At 43.2% G+C, this 24,703-nt stretch overlaps 1 protein-coding gene across 1 annotated transcript; it reads left to right on the top strand.

Moving 5' to 3' along the window:
• The first annotated feature begins 5,785 nt into the window (after positions 1-5,785).
• Positions 5,786-23,315, top strand: mn1b (MN1 proto-oncogene, transcriptional regulator b). Its single transcript, XM_042488032.2, has 2 exons — positions 5,786-10,378; positions 21,830-23,315. Exons 1-2 carry the CDS (start codon positions 6,853-6,855, stop codon positions 22,051-22,053), a joined length of 3,750 nt encoding a protein of 1,249 aa, XP_042343966.1. The 5' UTR covers positions 5,786-6,852; the 3' UTR covers positions 22,054-23,315.
• The last annotated feature ends 1,388 nt before the right edge of the window (positions 23,316-24,703 follow it).

Genomic DNA, 24,703 nt, shown 5'->3' with positions numbered 1-24,703 from the left:
TTTCGGATTGTGGTTCTGTTGTCTGATTTTAAACAGGTGCTTGTTAGATACTGAAGGCGAAACCTAAGGGTGATGTGATAAGACTTTCTTTTTGCGTTCATATTTCATTTCTAAAGGTGATAGTTTGGATGAAGAGATATACCAGTGTCTCGCTGCTATAGATGCAAATCAAAGACATAAGTGTTCGAATTTTATCAGCTACTGTATACTTAATATTAAAGTTAAACACCACTGAATTCAATGCATTGACATGTTTTACTTTGAAAACCATGTACCTCAATTTGTTTGCTCTGAATTCACCTCTTTGAAATTAATTAATGTAAAATTTAATTAATTTTACACATTTGCACATTCACAAGCTGAATTGTAGTGTATTTATCCAGTGGTTATGAGTTAAGATCCAAAAATTAAATTTTGAGAATTTCAAAAATTCTAGTTCAACATTATTTTTTATTTTTTTTAAATTAAGATTTTGCAAGTTTGGTCGATTTTTAAACGGATTTGAGTGTCCAGATGTGTTTTTTTTTTTCACTGCAAATTTGATTGGACAAATTGAGATCCCAAAATTCAGGTTAAAAAAACACATACAGCTCTACTCATGATCACATGACTGACAGACCATGCTCTGAATGGCCAGAGATTGTTTTGATTGCATTTAGGCTTGATTGCCGATCCTGTTGGGTAGCCTGGCTACTTTTTTTTACTTGAATTTTTTACTTGAATGTTATTTCTTTTAAATTCTGAAACTTGATTGCAGTGGAAATGAGTTTGGTAACATTATAAACATAGCTGTTAAAATTCCATGTTGAGAAATTTCATATTTCATGTTTAAGTTTCAATATTAAGAATTCTGCGTCTGTTAAAATGTATTCATGTCTCATATTTGCTTACAAATGTTTTCCCCCTTGTATAAAAAACCTTGGATGGGCAATGGAAAGTCTATAAATGGGCATTCTAGATTAGGAGCAGTCTTCGCAATATACAGCTTTTAAAAGGTCTAATAATCGATTTTAATTGAATATATAGCTTAAGCTACATCTTGAATGAATTTTGAGTAGCTCAGACATGTGCTTGACAAAAAGTATTAATTCTCCACTGTAAAATTCACATCAGATAGGATAAACATCCCCTCAGAGAAGTCAATGGACTAGACTCTCGGTGACCCGCAGGTCAGAAGAGTCACACAATAACAGCGGAATCCGTGCTAAAGAGCAGGAAGAGCCGCCAGTCTGCAGCCTGAGATATCCGCCTCTTTTATTGTTTGTGGAGGAACGGTCACATGTGCCTGCTGCAAGGAAACCAGTCATATCTGCCCCCAGAACAAGCAAATAATGCTGTTTCTAAAAGCGGAGATGGGCAGGCTCGCCCACACACCTCCTGTTAAGTGGCAGCTCACAGTAGTCTACAGTAGGCATGTATCCATCCATCCATGTGTCTCCCTCGCAGAGGAGATGAAGGGACATGTCATGAGTGAGCCCCTGTCATTTAAATAGACGAGGCAACAGATGAAGAGAAGAAATGGATCTCAAAGGGAGGCTCGAGACTTGACACAGCAGGACATCCAGGCGCGATGCCGAGGAAAGACTTGATGTTCAGTGCTAAAAACACTTTGTGATAGCCAGAACGACCAGCTTATTGCTTTCAGCGGATACGCAGAAGTAACAGTATTTTTAACTGTGTCGAAATCAATTGTAACGGCCTCCAAAACCAAGAAAAAGAAAGCTGTACCCCTGTTTGTTGGCTTCATCTCCTGCTACAAAACAACACTCTGGTGTGAGGATGTCTGTTTTCGGAGGAAAAGGCGCAGTGAGGATTTAGCTCCAAGTCAGGTCCACCCCCTGCTGTGTTTGTGTGTGTGACCTTCCCCTTGGGGCCAGGTTTGCTCAGGGGCTGCAGGTTTTCTTGGGGAGGAAAGTTATTTCTGGCAGGTTGGCAGTGATGTCACGAGTGTTTCCTCATGATCCGGGCTTGGGTCAAGTTTAGCTGCAGAGATTCTCCTGAGTTTTCCTGTTGTTCTGGGAGAGGTGGAAAAGGTGTGGAGCCAACTGACGAGCAGAGGAGGGTTGAGCGGAGAGTGGGGGGGGGCTCTGTTGTATCCCTCCCTTTAATACAATGGTTCTGCTTTGGATGACAGATGCTGCTTAACCCGCCCTGACCCAGGGAGCTGTGATGGCTCAGCTGAGTGACAGGCCCATAGAGAACACACTAGGCTCTGCTCCACTTTGCCCAAACTGCACAGGACCCCCCCTCCCCCCCAAAAAAACAAGAGAAGGAACACCCTCTTTGGGCATCCCCCATGGTAATATATGTCTATCTGAGGAGCACCATGAATTAAGGGTAGAGGAGGGCACCCACTTGTGCTATCTTGTCTTATTGAGTGAAATATTGAGACAAATTGAGTACTAAATCACTACGGAGAAGAGTGGTATTGTGACAGTGCTTGAAAGCCTGTAGACTGTCCATTGTCATGAAGTCGCCTCCGCAGCAGCTCTGAGCTGCATTTATCATCACTGGGGACTGAGGGGGAAAGAGACCATGCCATCGGTTTGTCATACTTAACTTGTCTGTCTCCATCTGAGAAGACTGCAGTCAGAGCGAGCAGGAACTGTATCACAGCAGTATTTGTATTACAGTCAGACTGAACAATATCTTGATTTTTCTTTCTGCTGTTGAGCTTGTTTTAGTCTTGTTAATGGGGTTTTGTGATACAATGGGTCTTTATCAGTTGAGAAATGAACATGAATCCTTGAATTCCTGAGGGGCTTCACAGAGCAATGATGGCTGCCTTGGCTAAACCAGTTTGATATGCGCACACTTTTGTGTTTGTCTGTGTAAAACTCTAATGATGCTACATCCAGCTGGCTCTCAGATATGAAAGCGGTCCTCTAGCAAGGTGATACTGTGAAAAAGTGTTGTTTTTTTTCTGCCAGCATTACACCACACAACAGCTTTCAGAGCATCTCAGCACGCTTCTCCTGCCTTCTCGAGAAGACAGGTACTTTACACCATGTCTCCTCCACAACACAGCCTACGTCTATCCCTGCCTCCTCTCTCTGAGCTGCTGTCCTCTCAGCTGCAAGGAGTGCACATTCACACCCCCAAAAATTCCAAATATACTCAATGTTCCCCAGCACCTCACAATGCCTTGTCCTGACCTGTCTCCAGCCTCAGCCCTGACACACAGTCTTCTCCTCTTGTAGGGCTGAGCACATAGCTGTGAGCGTGCAGCTTGTGTCATATAGAGCTGTTTTTTTCTTTACACACATTATGGCTAAAATTTACCCGAAACATCCATAACACTAAAAAGCAAATTAGAAAATGCAGTGTAGTATAGATGAGTTTTATGTTCTTAAGGTACTTTAGCGCTGAGTTTGTGTTTTGTGCTGTCTCTTGTGTATTTGTTGTTGACTTTTATGTATTTTAAAGACCCATCTAGGGACGTGCATTGCAAATTAGCTTGAGATATAAATGCTGTGGTGTGCTGCATTGCTATATGCTACATACATGTCTACAAATAAACCTACAAATTAAAAAAAAGCATTGAACAATAGATAAACATATCTAATCGTATTTGCAAATCTAAGAAATGTAAAAATGTGTGTGAAATAGCATATACATACATACCTTCCCATTTACCTCAACTGTGGTTGTTCAAGAAGAAAAGGAAACATGTTGACCTAAGTGATAATTTTCCCTAATTCTGCTTTCCTTTAGTTTAATTATGGGGTTTTGGCGGGACCAGAAATAGTTATATACTCATTTATTAGATTTTTTTCACAATAAAATGATGCACTGCTTTAACACATATTAGTTTAAAAGAACAGAATAGATCACACAAAGTGGTGATGCATTAGTGCTAAATTATGTAGTTACTTCTTTACACTGTTCTGAAATATTTTTGGGTGATTTGAATTCTTTATGAATGAAATTGTAGAATTAGTTTGATACATATATACATACATATTGATACTTAGATTTCAAAAATGTAATTGAAATATGCACCAGTTTAGAGCTGCAAACTGTTTTCTGAGTGCTTCAGCCTGATCACAGACAGCCGCTAGGTGGCACTGTGTCTGTTTGGTAAAAGTCCTCTCGGTTTCCCCCCAAAGGTAAAACTGTCTGACACCAAATTCTCTAAATGCCCACTGTCCACAATGTCGGGGAAAGGGATAATATGGTGTTCTCATTTTACAAAAGAAAAATCCATGGTGGTGAATGGAAGTACATTGTGTTCACTATTCCCACATGTTTTCTTTATTTCAAATATTTACAGAGACCACCCCTCTCTACCCCCGCATGCACACACAGGATGAATCAGGATTAATTGTAGAATGCATTTGAAATATTTCACTTTTTTTTTTGTTGAGTAGTTTAAATTCTACAAAGGAAAATGTTGTCATGCCAAAATTCCACAAGATCTAAGCTATCCCAAAAATTCACAACTGACTAAATAAAAGACAAAGAAAGAGAGAGAAAGACACGTGTGTTACAGACAACACTCTGAATTACATAACCACAAATAAAACATCTGAAACACAGCAATGCAAAACCTCAACGCTGTTGTGTGAAATTAAAATATATCCGAAAGTAGGTTATTTTATATAGAACAATTAGGGCTGCACACAACATATAGTCTGACTTACTTATAATAGGAGTTTGGGTTTTTTTCTCAAAGTCACATGAACATGAAGAAAGCGTATTTGCAATAACTCAGTATCTTATCTCAGGGTGATTGCACCACTTAGCCTCACACAGATAACCTCAGCTATTGTAGGCCTACAGCTAATTAACCTATAGAGTAAATTAACCTAATTTGGCATTGAAAAAAATGTTGTTTTTTGCACACTATAATACTTAAAGAATGCTATTGATTATCGGAACCGCAGACCAATATCATCCACATGATTTAGTTCAAATGGTGTTTTAAGGAGGATTTTTTTCCACCCCCATTAGGACACATTCACACAGAAGACTTTGGCGAGTTTGATTTTTTTCAGAGGTGTGAGGGACACACAGTTTATAATATTAATCTTATTTATCACAGAATCAATGTTAGCTCAGATATTTAGGTTTAATTTCTGAGAGGCCTAGGTTGTAATTATGCAGTTTTATATTGATTTTCAGTAGAACTTCTCACACACAAGAACAAAATTTAGCATCCAGCTTGTGACATCAGTACTGATGATTACCAACTGAATGAATACAAACTGATGTGAAATTCCCATTTCTAAGCTATAAAGCCAATAAACAACATCAGGTTTCAGGCTGTGCTGCTTGTTATTTTAGCTCACTTTTATGTCTGTTTTTCATGAAATGTTTACATTATATGTTGTTGCAATAGATACGATGCAGGTCCGGTGAGGTGCCTGAATGAGTTGGTGCAAGGGCTAAAAAAAAAAGTTAGTTTACAGGTGAAGAGGGCTAGATCAATATGTAAACCACCAGTGTGCAGAATTTAACTTGAAGCACTTTTATTGAGGGCGAGAGTTGTAGGAGTGTTTTCTCACCTCAACAATTCTGTGGTATAATGAACAAAAAAGTTCAGTTTAGAAAATATTATCTTCAACACCAGCTCAAACGTGTAGATGGGTTTTATGCGAAAATACTGCGCTATCTTTTTTTGTTGAATTTTTAAGTGAAATCCATTTCTAAGATCTGATTTTCACAGAAGCTTCCTCAATCTCACGGACCACCTTAAAAGCCTTTGTCCCGCCCTCGAGGCTTTCTCTGCTCGTCCTGATTGGCTGAGACCTCGTGGATGGAAGCGGCTGCAGAAATGCAAAACTTGTTGCTGGCTCCTCTGGACGCGTTGATCTCACACAGCGGCAGAGCGGAGTGTGAGTGTATCTGTATCCCAAGTGCGCTCAGACCACAGCAGACAAGACTCGGTGAACGGAGGGACGCACACATTAGGAGCGAAACGCGTTCAAAGGACTTAAGGCGAAGGCGCTTCACTTGCAAGGCGCATGACCGGTGGCAGCGGGTGGAGGATGCTGTCAAGCCGCTCCGTGGTTGTGGAGTGCGGGTAGTGCACGCCGCGCTGCTCCGGGTTCAGGTGGCGTAAACGGACGCTCCGGTTCTCCGGTGCCTGGGTTGGAGATCCGTGTTTGTGGACTTTACTGCACGCTGGACTTTTGGCTACGTGCCTGTGTCGAGATTTTGAAGGACATCGGTGGGCACTATTTATTTAAATCTTTTTTTCCCTCCCTCAAAGCCACAGAGGTAGTTTTTTTTTTACCACACGGCTCCAACTGGACTTTTTTTCTTGTTTCCAGTATGGGACCTTGTACAAAAAGTCGCACCGGGACATTTGACATTGGACTGGAATCATGAATTAGCTGACAGAAATTGTCATATTCCCTCCTCGATCGCTCCAATTCTTGTGCGCTCTCCTTTTAGTTTGTTAGCGAGATGTTTTTGTGTCATGTTTGTGCCGAAGATATGCGCAAAGAAAAACTTTGGATTATGGTAGGTCACTCATGCAGTAAGTTAAATAGCAGTGTTTTATAGTTGTTTGCTTAATCAAAGACAAAAAGGAGAGTAGTCAAGTGCACGCACAAATAGGAGAGCAGGGACACAGTTTACGTGCGTATTTTGGACATAGTCTGCTCTCATCCGCGTCATTGGAGAAGTTGAAAAACAAAAACAATTGATTAACAATGAAAACTTATTTGGTGAGTTTTAAAAATTAAATTGGATTGAGCAGCTCGATTTGTAGAGTGATACAAACATTGAGTAGTTTCCCGCATCTCTTTTTTTTTTTCCTTTTTGCTTTTGGGGACAGACGGAAAAACAGACAGTGTGCCGATGTCTGGCAAACTGGCCGTCATGTGGGATTGATTGCAGGGGAGTATGTTTGGGCTGGAGCAGTTTGGTTCTCAGATAAATAGCAGAAACCCTGGCCAGTCAGAGAGAAGCATAAACCAACCGAGACTGAACATGGGCTCCCATTATAAAAGCCCAGGTTTTCACGCTGGAGGCCCGCCGGGTGCCGTGGAGCCCGGCATGGGCCCTCTGAGCGAGCCGCAAATGCTCGGGCTCAATATGAACATGAACGGAGAGCAGTACGGGGGATTTCACCCGCGGGGCCACTCGGACATGCATGCAGGCAGCGGACTCCAGCAGCAGCAGCAGCAAGGACCCATGCATGGATTTTTTAACAACCAGCAACCTCATCAAGGACATCCTCACGGCCATCAACCTCACCCCCACCAACCTCACCCACATTTCAGTGGGAATTTTGGAGGCCCGGAGCCAGGGTCATCATGCCTGCATGGTGGCAGGCTAATGGGCTACAACAACAATGGCATGGGACCACAGCAGGGCTTTGGAGAAGGATTTGATCCTCTCGCTGAGGGGCAGGCAGGCGATGGCTTTCCCCAGCAGCAACAGCAGCAGCGGCCTGGTAACATGCCTGACTTTCAACATCACGGGCCTCCCAGTGGCAGCCATGCTGTCCCCGCTCCCTGTCTACCCCTGGACCAGTCGCCTAACAGAGCAGCATCCTTCCACGGTCTCCCTTCCTCCTCGTCCTCCTCATCTGATTCTCATGGACTGGAGCCTCGCCGGATGCCCAACCAGGGAGCTGTGGAGGGATTAGAGTATAACTTCCCAAGTGAGCCTCCATCTGGACATTTTGATGTACATGTATTTTCCCCATCAGATTCAGAATCTCAGTTACCCCATTTTGGGCCAGGGCGGCCAGTTCCCAGTGGTAATTTCACAGGGAACCCCGGCATGCCACGGACACCAGGTATGCCAGGCATCTCTAAGGGACACCAGCCGCCGCCGCAGCCCCAGCAGCCACAGCATGGAGTGTTTTTTGAGCGTTTTGGAAATGGCCGGAAGGTGCCCGTGGGAATGGAGCCGGGGGTCAGTGCAAGACATCCTCTCATGCAGCAGCAACAACAGGCTGGTTTGATAGCCAGACAGAATTCGTGCCCCCCTGGCCTCCCCCGACCCCCTCAGGCTGAGCCCGGCTCCTCTAACCCTAACATTCTGGACGGAGGGGTCATGATGCCAGGCCAACACAACCAGTTTGAATATCCCATTCACAGACTGGAAAATAGGGGTCTGCACCCCTATGGGGACCCCATGTTTAATATGCAACAGCCAGCGCCTCCTCCCTCCCAGCAGCCCCCAAATCAGAGGCTGCAACACTTTGACTCTCCTTATATGAACATGGCAAAAAGGCCGAGATTTGACTTTCCTAATGCACATGGCGGTGAAGGCTGGTGTGGTGGTATGGATAACCACCTCTCTCCCTCTGCATATCCCGGCCTGCCTGGAGAGTTCACCCCACCTGTGAGTGAAGGTTTCCCTCCAGGTCCCCTGCAGCATCCGGGGCCTGAGCAGCAGTCTCTGCAGCAGCGGCAGAATGCAGCCATGATGATCAAACAAATGGCCTCTCGCAACCAGCAGCAGAGGATGAGGCAGCCCAGTCTGCAGCAGCTGGGTCACCACGGCGATGTGCCTCCTGGCCCGATGGCTCACGGAGGCCCAGTCGGGAGCATGCCACAGCCCAACTTCGACAGGGAGAACGGTGGCAGGATGCCCAACATCGATGGACAAAATCCTCATGTAGCTCAGGAGAACTCCTGGTTCCAAGGGTCCCACCCACCAGGGGAAATGATGTCACGGCGTATGGGTGGAGCAGGTAACGAATCAGGGCCCCATGAGATGGGTCTACAGCAGAACGGGGCTGGGATGATGTTTAGGCCAGGCATGGGCATGCAGGAGCCCATGAGAATACCAGGAGATGGGCATGTACAGGCTCTCCATTCCCCCGGCATGCACTCACAATTCAGCGGCAACATGGGCAACCTCTCACAGATGCAGTCTCCAGGAGCAGGGACGGGGCATCCGAACGCACCAGCAGAGAGGCGGCCGGCTGACTTCCCTGCACCTCCAATGGGAGCACAGCCAACGTTTCCCTATGGGGGGGCTAACCGTCAGGGACCTGCCCACAGTGCTCCCCAGGGGGTGAACACCTCACCAGGGAGCTACCCTCCTCAGTCTGAGTTTCCCCCAGGCCAGCGGTCGTCTGTTAGTAAGCTCGGAGCTCTGTCCCTCGGGAACTTCAGCAAAACCAGCACTAAAGACAGTGTTTTCGGCCAGAGCTGCCTGGCGGCCCTTTCCACAGCCTGCCAGAACATGATCGCTAGCCTAGGGGCCCCCAATCTTAACGTAACATTCAACAAGAAGAACCAAAATGAGGGCAAGCGAAAACTGAGTCAGACAGAGCAGGACATTAATAGCAGCACATCTAATGGGACTGGCAGTGCTGGACCTGAATATTTTCAGAGCAGCACTTCCCAGAACAGCCAGATGCCTGGCACTGGGAATAGCAACTCTAAGCCTGCAAGTCAAAGCCAGACGGTGCAGGGGGAAGCCAGTGCCCTCTCCCCAAATTACAACATGGACGCTACCCCGTGCAGTGAGGGGAAGGCAACAACAGGGAGTGGGAGAGGGAGAGGGAGGAGAAAAAGAGACAGTGGACATGTGAGCCCTGGAATTTTTTTTTCCCCTGACAATGGTAACCCTGTTGTAAGTCCAGGCCAGCAGACCCCCTCTGCTGGCGTTGGGGAGAGGGGTGGGGGAACGCCCCATGACAAACACCTCCAATCACCTTCTTGGGGAAAAGGAGCCGATTTAATGTTGGGGGACCAGGCCGATTTGATGTCTTCTTTGGACAGTGGCATTCAGAGTGTCGCTAAGTCTGACAGTAGCTCGCCACGAGTGGACTTTCCTGACGATGTCAGCACCCACTACGGCAACGAGGATGAGGTGTCCTCCAGCTCAGATGCAGGAGGGGCCTCGGCCACCAAGCCTAATCGCAGCCCTATGATCACCGGCTCACCCAAAATGCAGCGGAGTGACCACGGGTTGGTAAATGGACAGAAGCCCCTTGGCATGGGCATTAACAATCATACTACCTCGACACCAGACAGCTATGGACTGAATGCTGGTGGGGGCACAGGGGCCAGTGGGGTGAGCCATCCGGGCACTCCTGGGGTGGAACAGGTACGCACCCCATCCAGCACCTCTGGCCAGGAAGAAATTCATCCTCTGGAGATTCTGCAGGCCCAGATCCAGCTACAGCGGCAGCAATTCAGTATCTCAGAGGACCAGCCCCTGGCCATGAAAAATGGCAAAAAGAATGGCGACTGTCCCTCACAGAACGGAGACAATGAGCTGGCAAGCTGCAGCCCGGATGCTGGGAAGGGCTCAATGGGCACTATTGACCTTGACACCCTCATGGCAGAGCAGCACGCCACCTGGTACGTGCCCAGTGACAAGGCCATGATGGACGGGTCAGAGGATGACAAGGCCATGGGACCATGGGAAAAAAATAAGAGCCAAAACAACAGCAAAGAAGGTAAATGAAACTGTTTATTCCTTTGGATAGATTTTACACACTTTTTACTCTCTTTCTCTCACTCTCACACATGCAAAACAGACTGCATTAACTGAAGCATTTTGCTCCTGAAATTAGTATATGTTCTTCCTTAAAATGTCACTTATTTGATCTGAAATGAAGTGTAACATCACATATATACTAGGTAAAATACATATATAATAGTAGACCTTTTGTCTATACTGTGCGGCCAGAAAGCAGGCGTCTCTGTTTAACTGGTGTCTTTGAATTTATAGGTTTAGTCTATAGGAAGATAATAAATTTAATCATGTCGCCTTTCAAGTTTTTACAACGAAAAAACGATTTCCGCGTTATTTTTGCTGTTAAATTGGATCCGTATATGAAACACGTAAATATATATATATATATATATATATATATATATATATATATATATATATATATTTCAGAGTGGAGCACTTTTAAATGCCACCTGACTGAACAAAGTAAACCTAGTACCTTTTCGACTATGTGTTTTTATACGTTTCTTCGTTGTCGAGGCACTTCAAAAGAGCAGCTCAAGTAAAGTAAACATTTCCTGCGAGTCTTTATCTCGGTTTTCAGGGTGAACAACTACATTGAGAAGATTAATAGCTTTTTGAGGATATGCGTTTGCGCAGCGGGGTTTCCCTCGCCTTGTTACGTGTTTGTTTTTGTTATTACCATGGGATAATACCGAGCTGGTGAAAGTGGATTGATTTTAGATTGGCAGGACAGGATTTCAAGGATTAGATATTGTGATGAAATGAATACAGCTATCCACTTTGTATTTTACCGTCCGTGTGAAATAGTTAATTTACAAAGCGTTTAATCGCATATTTTTAAGTGCCTGGTTTAAAATTGTAGTTTGATAATTATTAAGAAGTTTGTAATTATTTATTATTGTATATTTTGTCACTTTTAAACGATGTGTTATTTTTTACATACCTTGATTATTGTAAAATAATTGGAGTAAATGTAGGATTACAATAAGTTGGTTATTTTTATAAGGAAAATGTAAAATCTTTTGGCCTAAAGACACGGTGACAGTTTTTCAACTAGACGGAGACGTAACAATCTGCAGGTGTAGGTTTATGGTTATAAAGAGTTTTATCTTAATGTTTTTATGGTGGCTTTAAATTAAAATGCAGATGAATCATTTTACTGTTACATTGCTGCGGATTAGTTTCGTATTCTAATTCTTCTTCCTGTAATACTTACATGAACAATAACTATAATTATTGTAAAATGGATTATAGACGTTGTTATTGTAATTAATATTAATATTACGTTATTATTACAAATTTCCTTTATTATTATTTTATTATAAATGGCCTTTTTATTATTATTTTATGTGCTGTAATTGTGTTATAATACAAATTGAATGCAGTATTATACAATACAATTGCAGAATTAGACAAGTTGCATATTTTCCTATAGGTTATATTTTTATTTTATTTATCCATTTTGGTTTTTAGTTTTCGTGTCTTTTCTTTTTTCTCTCTCTCTCACGCTCTTTTTATTTACATAATTTCAAACCAAAGTAGATACGGTTGATGTTGATACATGAAAAATCTGGTAGAATTGCCCACTTTCAGGATAAAGCTATCGAAAGGCATGTGGATGTATGGATATATAACAATGTGTATGTATATAACTGCGGAAAGCGCCGAGCGCGTCTCGAGCGCCTCTTTGTTCTGATGAGCGCGGGTGCAGAGAGGGGCGGGGGCGCGCACCGCGCGGAGTCTGGAGTCCAGGCGCATTGTTTATATGAGACTGAGCACAGGGTGTCGGGTGCTAACACTAATGCCATTACTTTGAAAGAGCGCTGCAACTATTTCCACTGTTGAAGCAGGCTAATATCACGGGTCAGCCCAATTATAAATCAGCAGAAAAATAACGAGCAGTGTACGTTTTTAATTTGAGCCACAATAATCAAAACTAGTACATTTCACTTCATCCATTTATTTGTTTTCATCATAATTGGTCTCTACTGGTCCTCTCAGCTAAACTAGGGGGCAAATGACAAAATCACTGAACACTGTAGCTTTTTTGTTCCCATGATTTCTTCCCATGATCAATTACAAAAGAAGTAATTGAGTTCTACTAATTTATATAAAAAACAACAACAGAAAACAAAATGAAAGCAGAGCATCGCGGTGTAAAAAAAATGAAAGCAAAAAAAAAGCTCACTGATGCCAGGAGATGATAAGTAACATCATCATTTTTGATATTGATTAATGAGTTTTCCTTTGAGTTGGAAACCCAACACTAATAGGCAGTCAGCCACAGTCACCCTGTTGCGCTCGCCGTCTTAATTTCTCTGGGGCTGATGGCACATTTAACATTACAAATTCATAAAAATCAGTAGGTATTTAAAAGCAGAATAGTTTAATACCTGCTCTCATTTCCTCTCCCCCTCCTCTCTTCTTCTATCTCCTGTCTCTTCCTGTCTCCTTCTCTCTCCTCTTCTCTCCTCTCCTTCTCTCCCCTCTCCACTCCTCTCCTCTTTCAGCCCTCCCTGCTTGGACACGAGGCATGCAGCTCTGGAGCGATCGATAGCTAGTTAGCACAAATCACGGCTCCTGACAGTTTCTCATTTGAGTGCTTCAGACAGCAAAGATGAAAAAAAGGGTGGAGGTGTATTTGGGAGTGGGGGGGGTTTTCGAGATTGAATCGGATGCTTAGGCTACACAGAAGGGAGCAAAATAACATAATAATTTAAGATAAGTCATAGCCCACAGTGTAGTTCCATAAGAGCCAGCATCCCACAGGCTTTTCACACTGCAAAAAATATCCACCTCTACCACTCTAGTCCTCAGTCTTGTGAACAAAATTCTGCCACTGGGGAGATAATGTCACTGACACTAATTTGAAATAAATCAGGCCACTTTATTAGGCCATTAGCTTTAACGAAACGTAACTTGGTCAGGAAAATTCTTAAAAGATGATCATTTTTATTAGGACCAATTTAATTTATGTAATTCTAGTGACGATGGGGATGTTTTTTTCCCACTTAAATTAAGTTTAAATAACATTTTAATCATCAGCACAAGATTATGTAACCAGTGGAGATATTTTTTGCAGTAGAAATGTTCTGAACGCTTACATAAGTTGGAGATTTGTCTAACAAAGTAGAAGATATGTTAGGATTTTTTTCTTCCAGGTGGAATCGTTTTCTACCTCTTCACTCTCAAAAACTCCTTTCTGTTATCAGAATTTAATTTACGTATATAAGTCTATATTTTGCTCTCTCAGGAGTGTTGAATTATGCATGGATTATTTCCATTCTTGAACAATAAGTTTTCTTACAGGCTAAGTTCAATAATGATAAACAGTAATTATTATATTGATTCACACACACACAAAATATTTGGAATACTTTATTAAAAATGAAACCACAATTGAAAATGCATTTTGATCAAAGTTATTATAATTATAAGCAGAAGTTTGAGTGCTTTCACATTAAAATTTTTACACAATTTGAGAATTCAGTCATCAGTTTTAGTATGACCAAAAATATAAGATTATCTGTTTCTGGTGAGAGTTTAGATTTTGCCCTGAGAACTCATGCACGATGTGTTTTTCTTCTTCTTTTTTTGTTTCATTTGGTGCTGGATAGGAAGTTAACTTTAACTGCTTGGGAGTTTAAACAGGTGAATTACGGTGGTGTGTGTATTTTAGTGATGCAGTGGAGTTTGTTTCAGATGATTGAAGCTGAAGGTCAAGGGTCACTGTGGTCGAATGAGGTGAATGTTTCCATCGCTCAGTGCAGTTTCACTTTAAGTGCTCAAAGTTGTGTAAAACTTCAGAGGGACCCCAGATCATTTTGTTGCCAGTTGTGTTGTGTGAGAAAGAGAGACTACAGGAGAAAAAACACATCTCGCCACAATCCGAATAAGAAATTCCACATCATTCTTCAGCCAGCTTCCTTTGAATGTTTGAATGTGCAGGCAAGTAGCCTATAACAGAAAAAAAAAGTGCTCTCGGAGCTGAAGTCTGTTCACCCAGTGCATCCCAGCTCACCCTCTCTGTGCTCCCTGCATGCCTGTTTAAAGTGATGCGTGCTGCATTAATGGCCCCCTTTGGACCCCATATTCTTGGCCTTCTCTGTCTATGACAGCACAAGTTTTTCACAGCTATACCTGCCGCTGTAAGCTCACGGCCTGCAGAGCCCTGTGTGCAACACGGCATCAGGAGTAGAAGTGTACACTTTCCTTGTACGGTGTCAGTTAATATTATTTCCTCTTTTATTTAAAAAGAACATATTTTACGCTCTTCCTCTTCCCTTCTCTTCTGTATATCTCAGCCAGAAGCCGACCGTTCATTTGGAAACTTATGCACAGTCTTGATAACAGGCAAGCAGCGGGCGTAGGAAGTGATTCAGTTATTTTTACTTTTTGCCACACACACTTTTTAAATTTTTTTTTATCAGCACAGTTAAAACGTCTTCTCAGTTGACCCTGTGGAATAGTTTCACTCTTCCCTCTCAATAATCAGCCCATAAACAGCTCTAATCATGATCAAATCTCTTTGGCTCTGACTTTGACAGGTTTGAAAAGAGGGAACTTGCATCTTATCACACCTACTAGAAAGCACTTAAATCCACTGAAAGAGCTGTATTGATATTCCACCATGGAGAACAATCCTGTGAGACTAGCTGCCTTTGACATTTCAGTACGACAACAAGCCCACAAATCACACCAGTAATTTCTATTTCCTTTTTCTAAAAACAGGAGAAAGTGATTGGCACATGCTTGAATGTGGAAAAAACAGCTCGGGGCAGTCTGTGTTCTTTACCTGTCATTACAAGGTGTTTCATATTGACTTTTTTTTTTTCAACAACACACTTCCACCAAGCCCCTCATACACTCCTGTATTATAGTAATGATAATCATTATGATAATCATAGCAATTAGCCTCTGTAATATTGTGTCCAAAAGTCATAATTCATCCTCAGGCAACTCCTGTAAGTTGGTTATTGACGGGTTCGTGGGGGCCACAAAGAGCAGCTCGTTCATGTATACAACTGCTGATTTCAGCAACATAAAGACATGATTATGATGACGAAGCAACGTCTTGTAAACTAACATCCTCCTGAACAAAATCATCCCCGATGCATGGACAAAGAAAACATTTCCCTGTTCTCGCTTTATGTCTGTGATTGCATGCATCTGTGTGTGTGTGTGTGTGTGTGTGTGTGTGTGTGTGTGTGTGTGTGTGTGTGTGTGTGTGTGTGTGTGTGTGTGTGTGTGTGTGTGTGTGTGTGTGCGCGCGCTGGTATGCACGTGTGTGTGACGAAGGGCAGGTTTGTAGACACTGCAACTTGATAGTGTGAATTTGTCAGGTGTAGACATAAAGTTTGATTTATTTAGACTCAGTGTCAGGCTCACGGCTCCAGCCCCCCCCCACCACCACCCCTCTCCCCGATCTCAGGTGTCTCACTCGGTGGCACATGCTCACTTAATTCTAATGTGTTGAAAATATTTAAGAGTATTTACTTAACTTGTAAATAGTGCAGGACTGAAAAGCGTCTATCATGCATTTAAGGCATTTGGAATTTAAGCCAGTGTTTGTATATGTGCGTGTGCATCCGTGTTTGTTTACATGCAACATGCGTGAGTGTGTGTGTGTGTGTGAGTGCGCGTGCGTGTATGCTGTATGTTCTTGGGCTTTTGCAAGACACTGAGCAGTAGTGACAGTCAAAGGAAGCCTATTAAAGAAGCGTGCTTGTGACTGATGAAGAGAGAAAAAGATGAACAAAGGTGTCAGGCCTTGCTGGATTTTCAACTCTTCAAAATAGCAGCTCATCGGGTGTTTTGTTTTCCCTGGGGAAGGGTGTTAGAATAAAATAAAACTTGTCTCAGCATGTGGCAAATATTCTCCCCGGATGCAGCAGGGAATGGAAAGCTGAGTTTATCTGGGAGATGCGCAGAACGAGCACTTTAAAACCTTCGATCGTAGATGTATGTGACATGCCTCCAAATGTCCACTGTCTTGTTGAATGTATGCCAGAACAAGAAAAAAAAGGCTCCTGAAGGGGGATCATATGTTGCCCAGGATATAAGTACAGCTTTTTTGAAGGTGTGTGTTTTCAGGTTTGCAGAGGTGCAGATGTTGTCATGCTGCCAGCAGCAGTTATGTTATTAACCATACAGGTAGTCGTCAGGCACCTTTAATTTGTATTGAGCAATTGACAAATGGGTTATGACACTGGAGCTGTTTCTCCTGGGTGTCGGAAGTGGAGACTGATGGAGTGAAAGAGAAAGTAAGAAAGATAGTTTTTTTTTTTCTTCAGAGAACATCTGTAGTTTCGCTCAGGAGGCGAGTGGCTGGGTAATAGCTACCATTTGCATTCATGGAAGAGAAAATAATTTAATTTAAAACATTTTTTTCCATCAGTTTCATGCTCCATGACTATTGTTCATTCTCGTCTGCATGAAAGAACATATTTATCTGTGTATGTGTATATGTATTTAAAGTAATGTAACTAGTTGACACACAGCAGCAAAAGAAAAATAGAGAATATCATTTTTTAAATCGGATCTATTTAATTACATAAAATAAAACAATCTGTTTACACTTTTTCTTTTTTTTTTTTGCATTTCCTGAAACAGAATTCATAATTACCCCTATTATTATTTTTATTCAAATTAAACGTCATTGTCATGCAGGTGCTTTGAACCTCAAAACTGCCACTGTTTTCATTTGTGCTTGACCTTTTCCAAAAAGGGTGAAAACACAGAAAACAAAGTGTTGCAGCTCCGCGCTGAAACAAAATAGAGACGGCGAAGTAGATCAATATGTCACCGACTTGGATGACATGCTGGACAGGTCCTGGACATGGCTCTGAGTTATGAAGGAGGCACTAAATCACTTCCCATGTTCTGATTTGTGTCTGGTTTCTTAAGCGCTTCTTGTGGCCAGAGGGGGAGGTGTGCACGTGTGTGCACGTGTGTGTGTGTGTGTGTGTGTGTGTGTGTGTGTGTGTGTGTGTGTGTGTGTGTGTGTGTGTGTGTGTGTGTGTTGGTATGAGTTTGAGGGGATGGGGATGGGTGTGTTGCTGGAGAGAAGGTAACGAATGCTGGGGGCAATGCCTGCCTGGACAAGATTTTTTTCTTTTATGTTGCAGGCCAGAGAACACAGAGGAAATTCAAACCAAAATAACCCCTGTGTGAGAAATGCGCCCCCTCGCTCTAGATATCCTCCCTGCTTTGAAGGAAAGGTCACACTACGTCAGTTGGATGGGGGCTGCAGGGAGCCTCATATGCCCCCTACCCACCCTGGGGCAGGGGATACCTGGGACAATGCCTCTGTTAGCCCCCATATCATCTTTAAGACTTCCCTTATGACCAAACTTGAGGGAAATTATTTGATTTTCTTTAATGATTCAGCAGCGACCTGCATGTCCTGTCACTTCTGAGAAAGTGATGAGAAAATAGGAGGACCTTAAGTTGTTATATTTCCAGCGAAGAAGACCTTTTCTCGTCCCCCTTTTTTTTCTTTTTTTTTTTAAACCCGATTTTTTTCCGATTGTGATGGGTGTTTTGTGCTGACAAAGACAGAATCCTCTCACCAGGCCATAGTGGTAGTTGTTATGCTAAAGGAATCTGACCTGATGTCACACACTGTCATAGGAGCGGAGGCCTTTGGGTGTTTTTGTCAGCGAGCCCGGCATTCTGATTGGGCTGGTTTGTGTGCAGTGAGGACGGGGTCACGCCCTCGGGAGCACGGGGTTAAAGGTGAAGTGTCGTCATGGAAGTATAGAGCTTGGGATGGAAAGGGCAGAGGCCTGCCGCATGGGATTCTGGGGCCTGGGAAATCAATGTGACGGCTCTGAGGAACTCGCACCAAACAGGAGCTTTTCTTCTTCTGCTAAAGAAATACATTTCATTCAGTTTCCTTTTGCCCTACATACTTTTTTACAAACAGTCATAATAACTGTGTCAGCTTCAAACGCTTACTGTCATTATTTTTAATAACTGTGTTGTTGTTTTTTTTCTTTTTGGATTAATTGAAAAAATAATTGCGCACTGTAACACTTATTATTAAATTGCTAGAAAACACGGTCTCCAAGCAGCCGTTGTTTACCTCCCTGCGTTGCTGCGAGTGTGTTGAGTGTGTGTGATATGACATGTAAACCCGTGTCAGGCCGTCAGCTCCCAGACACATTGGTGTCATCCCGACAACCAGAGCTGCGTGCTGTGCTCCCAGCCTTCATGGCATTCGAAGCTCTGCTCATCTCTGTAAATCGTCTCTGGCTGTGTCTGTGAGACGGCTCCAAAAACCCCACTGCTGTGTGTGTGTGTGTGTGTGTGTGTGTGTGTGTGTGTGTGTGTGTGTGTGTGTGTGTGTGTGTGTGTGTGTGTGTGTGTTTGTGTTTGTGTGTGTGAGAGCATCATCACCAGGCACTAAATAACAAAGTAGTGCACTTGTGGCGAGAGATATAGTGATATAAGTGCATCGCATTAAATTCAGTATTTACTTAACACATCACAGTGGTAATCTTTCCTGGCTGTAATGTGGTTAAGGATATTTAGGTGTATTTGTGGCTCAGCGCAGCTGCTCGTGCTGTTACCGTTCCTTTTTTATTAGGTATTTTCCCCCTCGCTTGTTGATGCTAAGCACTTGTTCCCCTCAGATGAATAGGCTATTATTGAGATATTACCACGGATATGAATTCTATGTAAGTCAATGAGCAGCCATAACAACAAAGATATAATATATATATATATATATATATATATATATATATATATATATATATATATATATATATATATATATATGTATATATAATATCTTATCTTATATATATATATATATATATACATATGTTCCTTGCTTGCAAAATGTCATGGTGATTTGGGAATTAGACTTGTGTGATATAGAATTTCACACTGCCGTTTCCACTTTTAAAGGAATGCGCCGCCATGGATAATGCTTACAATTTAAGGGTAGTGTCTTGTTTTTTTTCTACGTAAAAATCACATCCCTCGAATCCCTTTTGGCTACCCTGTAATGCTGGGGTGATATTTTAATCCTGTGGTGGTCAAGTGTGTGGCTTATTTTACAAGTGGTGGATTTTGCATATGCTGTTGATTGAATCGTGTATTGTAACAGATAGAAATCAGTCTTTTCAGACTTTCAAACTTGATGATCCTGAGATGATAGAAAAATTAACATTTCATAAATATATTTTTTTGCTTTTGAGGGAATTTCTTAAATAATGTTTAGAAATATATGCCAAAAAATCCTGTTTTTGCTGGAGCTCACACCTGAGCATGAATCCTGGGATTACACACGCGACACATTTGTGAGTGTGTGCACAGGAAAAGAAAGTGATCATGTTTGTAATTTGATCTGTGTGTATTTTTCTCTTGTCCTTGCGTTAAAGTTGAGTGACGTGTTTAGCTGTGTGTGTGTGTGTCTGTGTCCATATGTATGCGGGTCGTGTGTGTGCATGTGGAGCAGCAGCTGAGGGCTGGTGTGGGTATGGCAGTGGCGGCAGTGGTTGGCGTGTTGTGTGTTTTCGGCCGTGCGTGTTGTCAGTTTGCTGTGTGTCAGCAGTGAGCCAGGGGAACGCTTGGCTGCCTATTCAGGCCGGAGCGGACCCTGCTGTGCCCAGCTAGCATGAGCTGCTGGCGGGTGCTGGAGGGCACAGCGCTGGGGAGAGGGGAGTGTGAGTGGGTGGAGGTGGGGGGTGAGGCGAGGAGGGGTTGATACTGGCAGGGGGTGGGGATCCGCCATGCTGAGGTATATGACTGGACCCTCTGGCGAATGTTAGATCTTGTCACTGCCACCACCAACACTGCTCTAAATCCTCAACCCCCCCCCCCCATGTTTCCAGTCCTTGGGAGGGAGATGGAGATAGAAAGAGAGAAATTTGCAGAGGCCGGCAGTCAGAGAGACAAACGAAACAGGGCACAACGGGAGGCTTGGCTGCCTGACCTTTTACCAAATCCCCCCACTTTTCCATTCCAGTGGTCGCAGCCCAGACAGGCTGGGGGGCAAGCCTGCCTCACTGCCTGCGTGTCTGCCCACCCTGCCTCTCTTGGTTGTCCTCGCTGCCTAGCCTGGGATGGCCTTCTCTTCCCTGGCTGTGTTTTGTTAGCACTGTGTCACCGCTGCCTCCGGGTTTGTGAAAGCAGAGAGGGAGAGGGATGAAAACAGTAAGCAAAACAAAACTGTTTAAGTAGCAGAGAAAGATGAGCTAAAAAGGGGGGAAACACGGATGATTCTGCGGTGAGGTCTGCGCTGCTCTTGTCTCTCAGGTGATCAGCAGACTGACTGGAGTGTTGTGATCCGCAGCCTCTGTGCCCAGACTGTGTCGTCTATCACAGCCTCTCCCTTCTCTGACACATGTAACTCAGCTTGTCAGAGCTGTTTTCTGCCTGTCTCTACACTCAGACATCCTGCACCTTAAAGCTCTGTGTCTTTGTGCAGCGCACTGATCTGCTTACCATCCACATGGAGCAAGGTGTATTTTGTGCAGCGAGGAAGTGGGTGAATAACCGGACTGATTTTAGCAAAGGAGCCCTAACATCGCACACACTTATTCTGTGCTTTGGGCTTCCTTGGAGGCAAAACCCAAAGCACACGATGCAACACTGGTGTCATCACACATAGCTGCACCATTACCTCTCTCCTAGTTGCTGTGTTTCTCTTGTTGTCTTTAAAACTTTACTTCATTTCTACCCTCTCCTCCCTCAGTGTGCTGCAGCCTGTCTCTTGCCAGATGAAGTGTGACGCTGCGCTTTTTATGTATAGTTTAGCCAAGCACTTCCCGTCCTCGTCAATCTTCCCCTTGACTAATTTCTCCGTTACACAAAGCACAAAGTGATTTTTCTCCATATGTGAAGCATGCATCTCAGACGTCAGCATTAACTCTCTGGCACAGCTGATTTTAAAAAAAAATGTCTATGACTTACAATCAACCTGTGTATGGATTTTTCTGGAATCTCGGTGCAACCATTTAATATGAGGCTCCATACCTTGCTGACACAGGGTCGATACTGTGGCACAGTCATTATAACACTAAATTGGGTCAAGCAGGGTTAAAGGCCAGTATTCTCTGTGCCCTTTGACCCTCTGACCGGAGGTTAGACAGGAGCGCTCCACATTTGCACGCCTGACTGGGAGCATGAATGCGTGTATATTTGTGTGTGTTTTCACTTGTGTATATGAGGCATGAGGAGGTGGAGTGTGAGCAGAGGAAGCTTTGCTTACAGCCTCCTTTTGGTATTGATGGGGGGTGTAATAGTGTTGAATTAATTTCACAGTGCAGATTTAGAGTGGGAAGTGAAAATGACACTGGTTTAATTAAAAGTGTGTATTTTAAATGCTTCATCTGTATCAGAGAATGCCAGTTGCTTGAAGTTGTTTTTCATTTTTTGTCTTAATTAACCTTTTCCTCTCTGTGCTTGTCTGCAGAATCAGAGCTGTCCCAGGGTAAGGCTGGAGCTGGGGCCCCAGGAGTCGGTGGAGGAGGAGGGGGAGGAGGGAGCAACGGAGGGAACCACCTGCAGTGCCTGTCCGTCCACTGCACAGACGAGCTGGGGGACAGTAAGGGCCGAGGGGGGCCTGTCTCGTCCTGGCGTTCTCTCCACTCTGATATCTCTAACCGATTTGGGACATTCGTGGCGGCACTGACTTGAGCGCCCAGCAGGAAGAAGGAGAGAAGATTAAGAAAAGCTTCAGAGACAAATAATGGTGATGAGGATGAAGATTACGTGTTGATGAGGCAACTGCGAGCAGCTCCTGCCTGTTCAGGGACAGAAAAACATTTAGACTCATAAATGCAAACATGACCACAGACACTCACACACATAAACATGTGCACACACACACACACACACACACACACACACACACACACACACACACACACACACACACACATGCAAATACCATGTTTTTTTCTGATACATGCAGTCACACTTTAGGACGCTCTCTCACACACTGCTGGACAATACAGCGCGGGCTCGATTCAACAACGCCCACATCTGGAAAACCTCAAATCAATATTTTTTTTTTTAATTTTCTTTTTTGAAGAAAAATAAAGAAATGTCAAAGGAGGAGAATACAAAACCAGAAGACGCAGAAGAAGAAAAGATATTCAGTTGTCATTGGCTTTGATTGTATACCAGTGTTGAGTCTTGTGATGCGACCATGACTTTTACTCTGTTGCTCATTACAGCCTGCCTGCTCTCACCTCAGCTCTAACGTGTACATTTTAAGCTGTACTGTTTGCTGCCCCCCAATTGACCCCCTAAATTTACAGTCTCCTAATATACACAGAAATGGAGATTTTTCCTCCCCACACTCAAATGAGGCCGACTGTTTCATAAGAAGCGGCAGAGCTAGTGGAAGATGGGAAGAGGGGTGATTTTGCATGAATGTAACTCAATTTTTTTTAAACACAACTTTTTCCCTCCTTGTCAAAGAAAATGTTAACATTTACCATTTGCTGCTCTTAATCATTTATGATTTGTAGTCCTCTATTCTTTATTTTGGCAAAAATAACTTTCCCTCGTTCTCTTCTCGCCTCTGCTGTCGACCTCATGAGCTCAGCCGCTTGCATACGATTCAGCCAATGGGAACTGGAAAAGGAGGTCAAGGGATTGTTTAATAAGGGAATTGATTAAAAAAAAGACTATTGGTATTGCACATGTATAATAAGAGAAATTTGCTGTGTGTTAGGCAATCTTGTAATCTTTAAATAAAGCTTCTGTTGAATTTGAATTTCTGAAACAATAGATGGAGGACTGTGACGGCAATTTACGAACTGTTTTTTCTTTTTTTTGTTTTCTTTTTTTAATAATATGTAAAGTGCAGTCGTCTGTTTTCCTGCATATTGTATATATCTGTATATGTTTTATTGAGTAACTAAATAACAATAAATATGACGTTAAAGGTGGCATTTGCGTTTCATTGGGGAATTTTGTTTTCTTACTTAGAAGCCTTCAAAAAAATGTATTAGTTGCATCAACTAACTTTAAATAGTTTGGTATTCAATGCACACTAAATCTTCTACTCAAAGAATATTCAATACTGTAGAATAATGTGTATTTACCCTGAGGATCATCAGTGAATTACAAAGGAGCCTGCAATATATCCCAAGTGATAAATGTGACAGGGAAGTTGTGAACTGATGCACAATACCTGACAAGCATGCAGGAACCTGCACCATATTAAAGCGCGGAGCAGCAGCATCAGGAGTACTGGAAAATGTGGCTTCCTGGTGGATTAGGAAGCCAAGACGATTAATGCCATGTACACCTGCTCACAGCCTGTGTCGCATTTTATCCACCCATCTTCCCCGACGTCTTTGCTCCAATCCTTTGTACATTAAATAAATCAGCAATGACAAAGGCACCCTCAAAACAATAGACTACTGCTCCAAATACAATACATGCAACCAAAAGAAAATTTAAAATCTCCCTCATCTTTTTTGCATAACATTATTTTTCGCTCAATATTAAGAGGCACTGATTTGCCTGTTTTCCTCATCATCTCTGTTGTTTTTGGCGACCTTACACCGTCTTACTACCTGCTCCTCCCCCTGCAGCCACACATGCACACACACACACACACCTCCCCTGCTTCCACTCCCCAGGCCCTCTTTGGCTCACCTGCTCTTTATTGGCCATCTGCATGGATGCTTAATGCTAATCAATAACTCCCCTGTGTGCCAGCTCTGAGGTGGAGACGTCAATGCTACCTAACGGGGCTAGTGATCAACCTGTATCACTGCTGTCTAGAATATACACACACGCACGCACGCACACATGCGCGCACACACACATGCACACACAAACACTCAAACTGGAGCTCCCTGCAGGACCCTGTCTGTGTTATTCAGGTGTGTTTGTGCTTGCTGCTGTAGTCGCCGCCTGCTGTGTAGGATTGCAGAGCCTGTTGTGAATGTGATGCTCAGAGAGCTGCAGCGTTAGCAAACAGCAGAGACTGGTTTTGTGAGAGACTGTCATGTCACCTGGGAGGGCCTGTTTAGGGAGGGAGAATGAGGGGAGAAAGTGGGGAAACGGCTGGGGAATAAATGCTGATTACACTGCTCACTGTGAAATTGAAGCTGGAGATTCTCTGTTAGGTTTAGTCACTGAATCAGTAAAAATATCTGTCTGAATACCCAAGGCATTTTATGCTTTTGTGTACACAATTGTTTGCACGTCTTTAGGTTTTGTAGATATTTTTAAGCACTTAATTCCGGCGCGAGTACAATATATTTGGTGCCAATTATTGACAGTAATTAGATCTGTCACCTTTCATTGTTCACAGAGGACACAT

This window comes from Plectropomus leopardus, chromosome 4 (genome assembly GCF_026936395.1).
Source record: "Plectropomus leopardus strain MGB_pleo_1.0 chromosome 4, ASM2693639v1, whole genome shotgun sequence".
In the NCBI taxonomy this organism is placed as follows: Eukaryota; Metazoa; Chordata; class Actinopteri; order Perciformes; family Serranidae; genus Plectropomus; species Plectropomus leopardus.
This window is presented reverse-complemented; position numbering and strand designations above follow the sequence as displayed.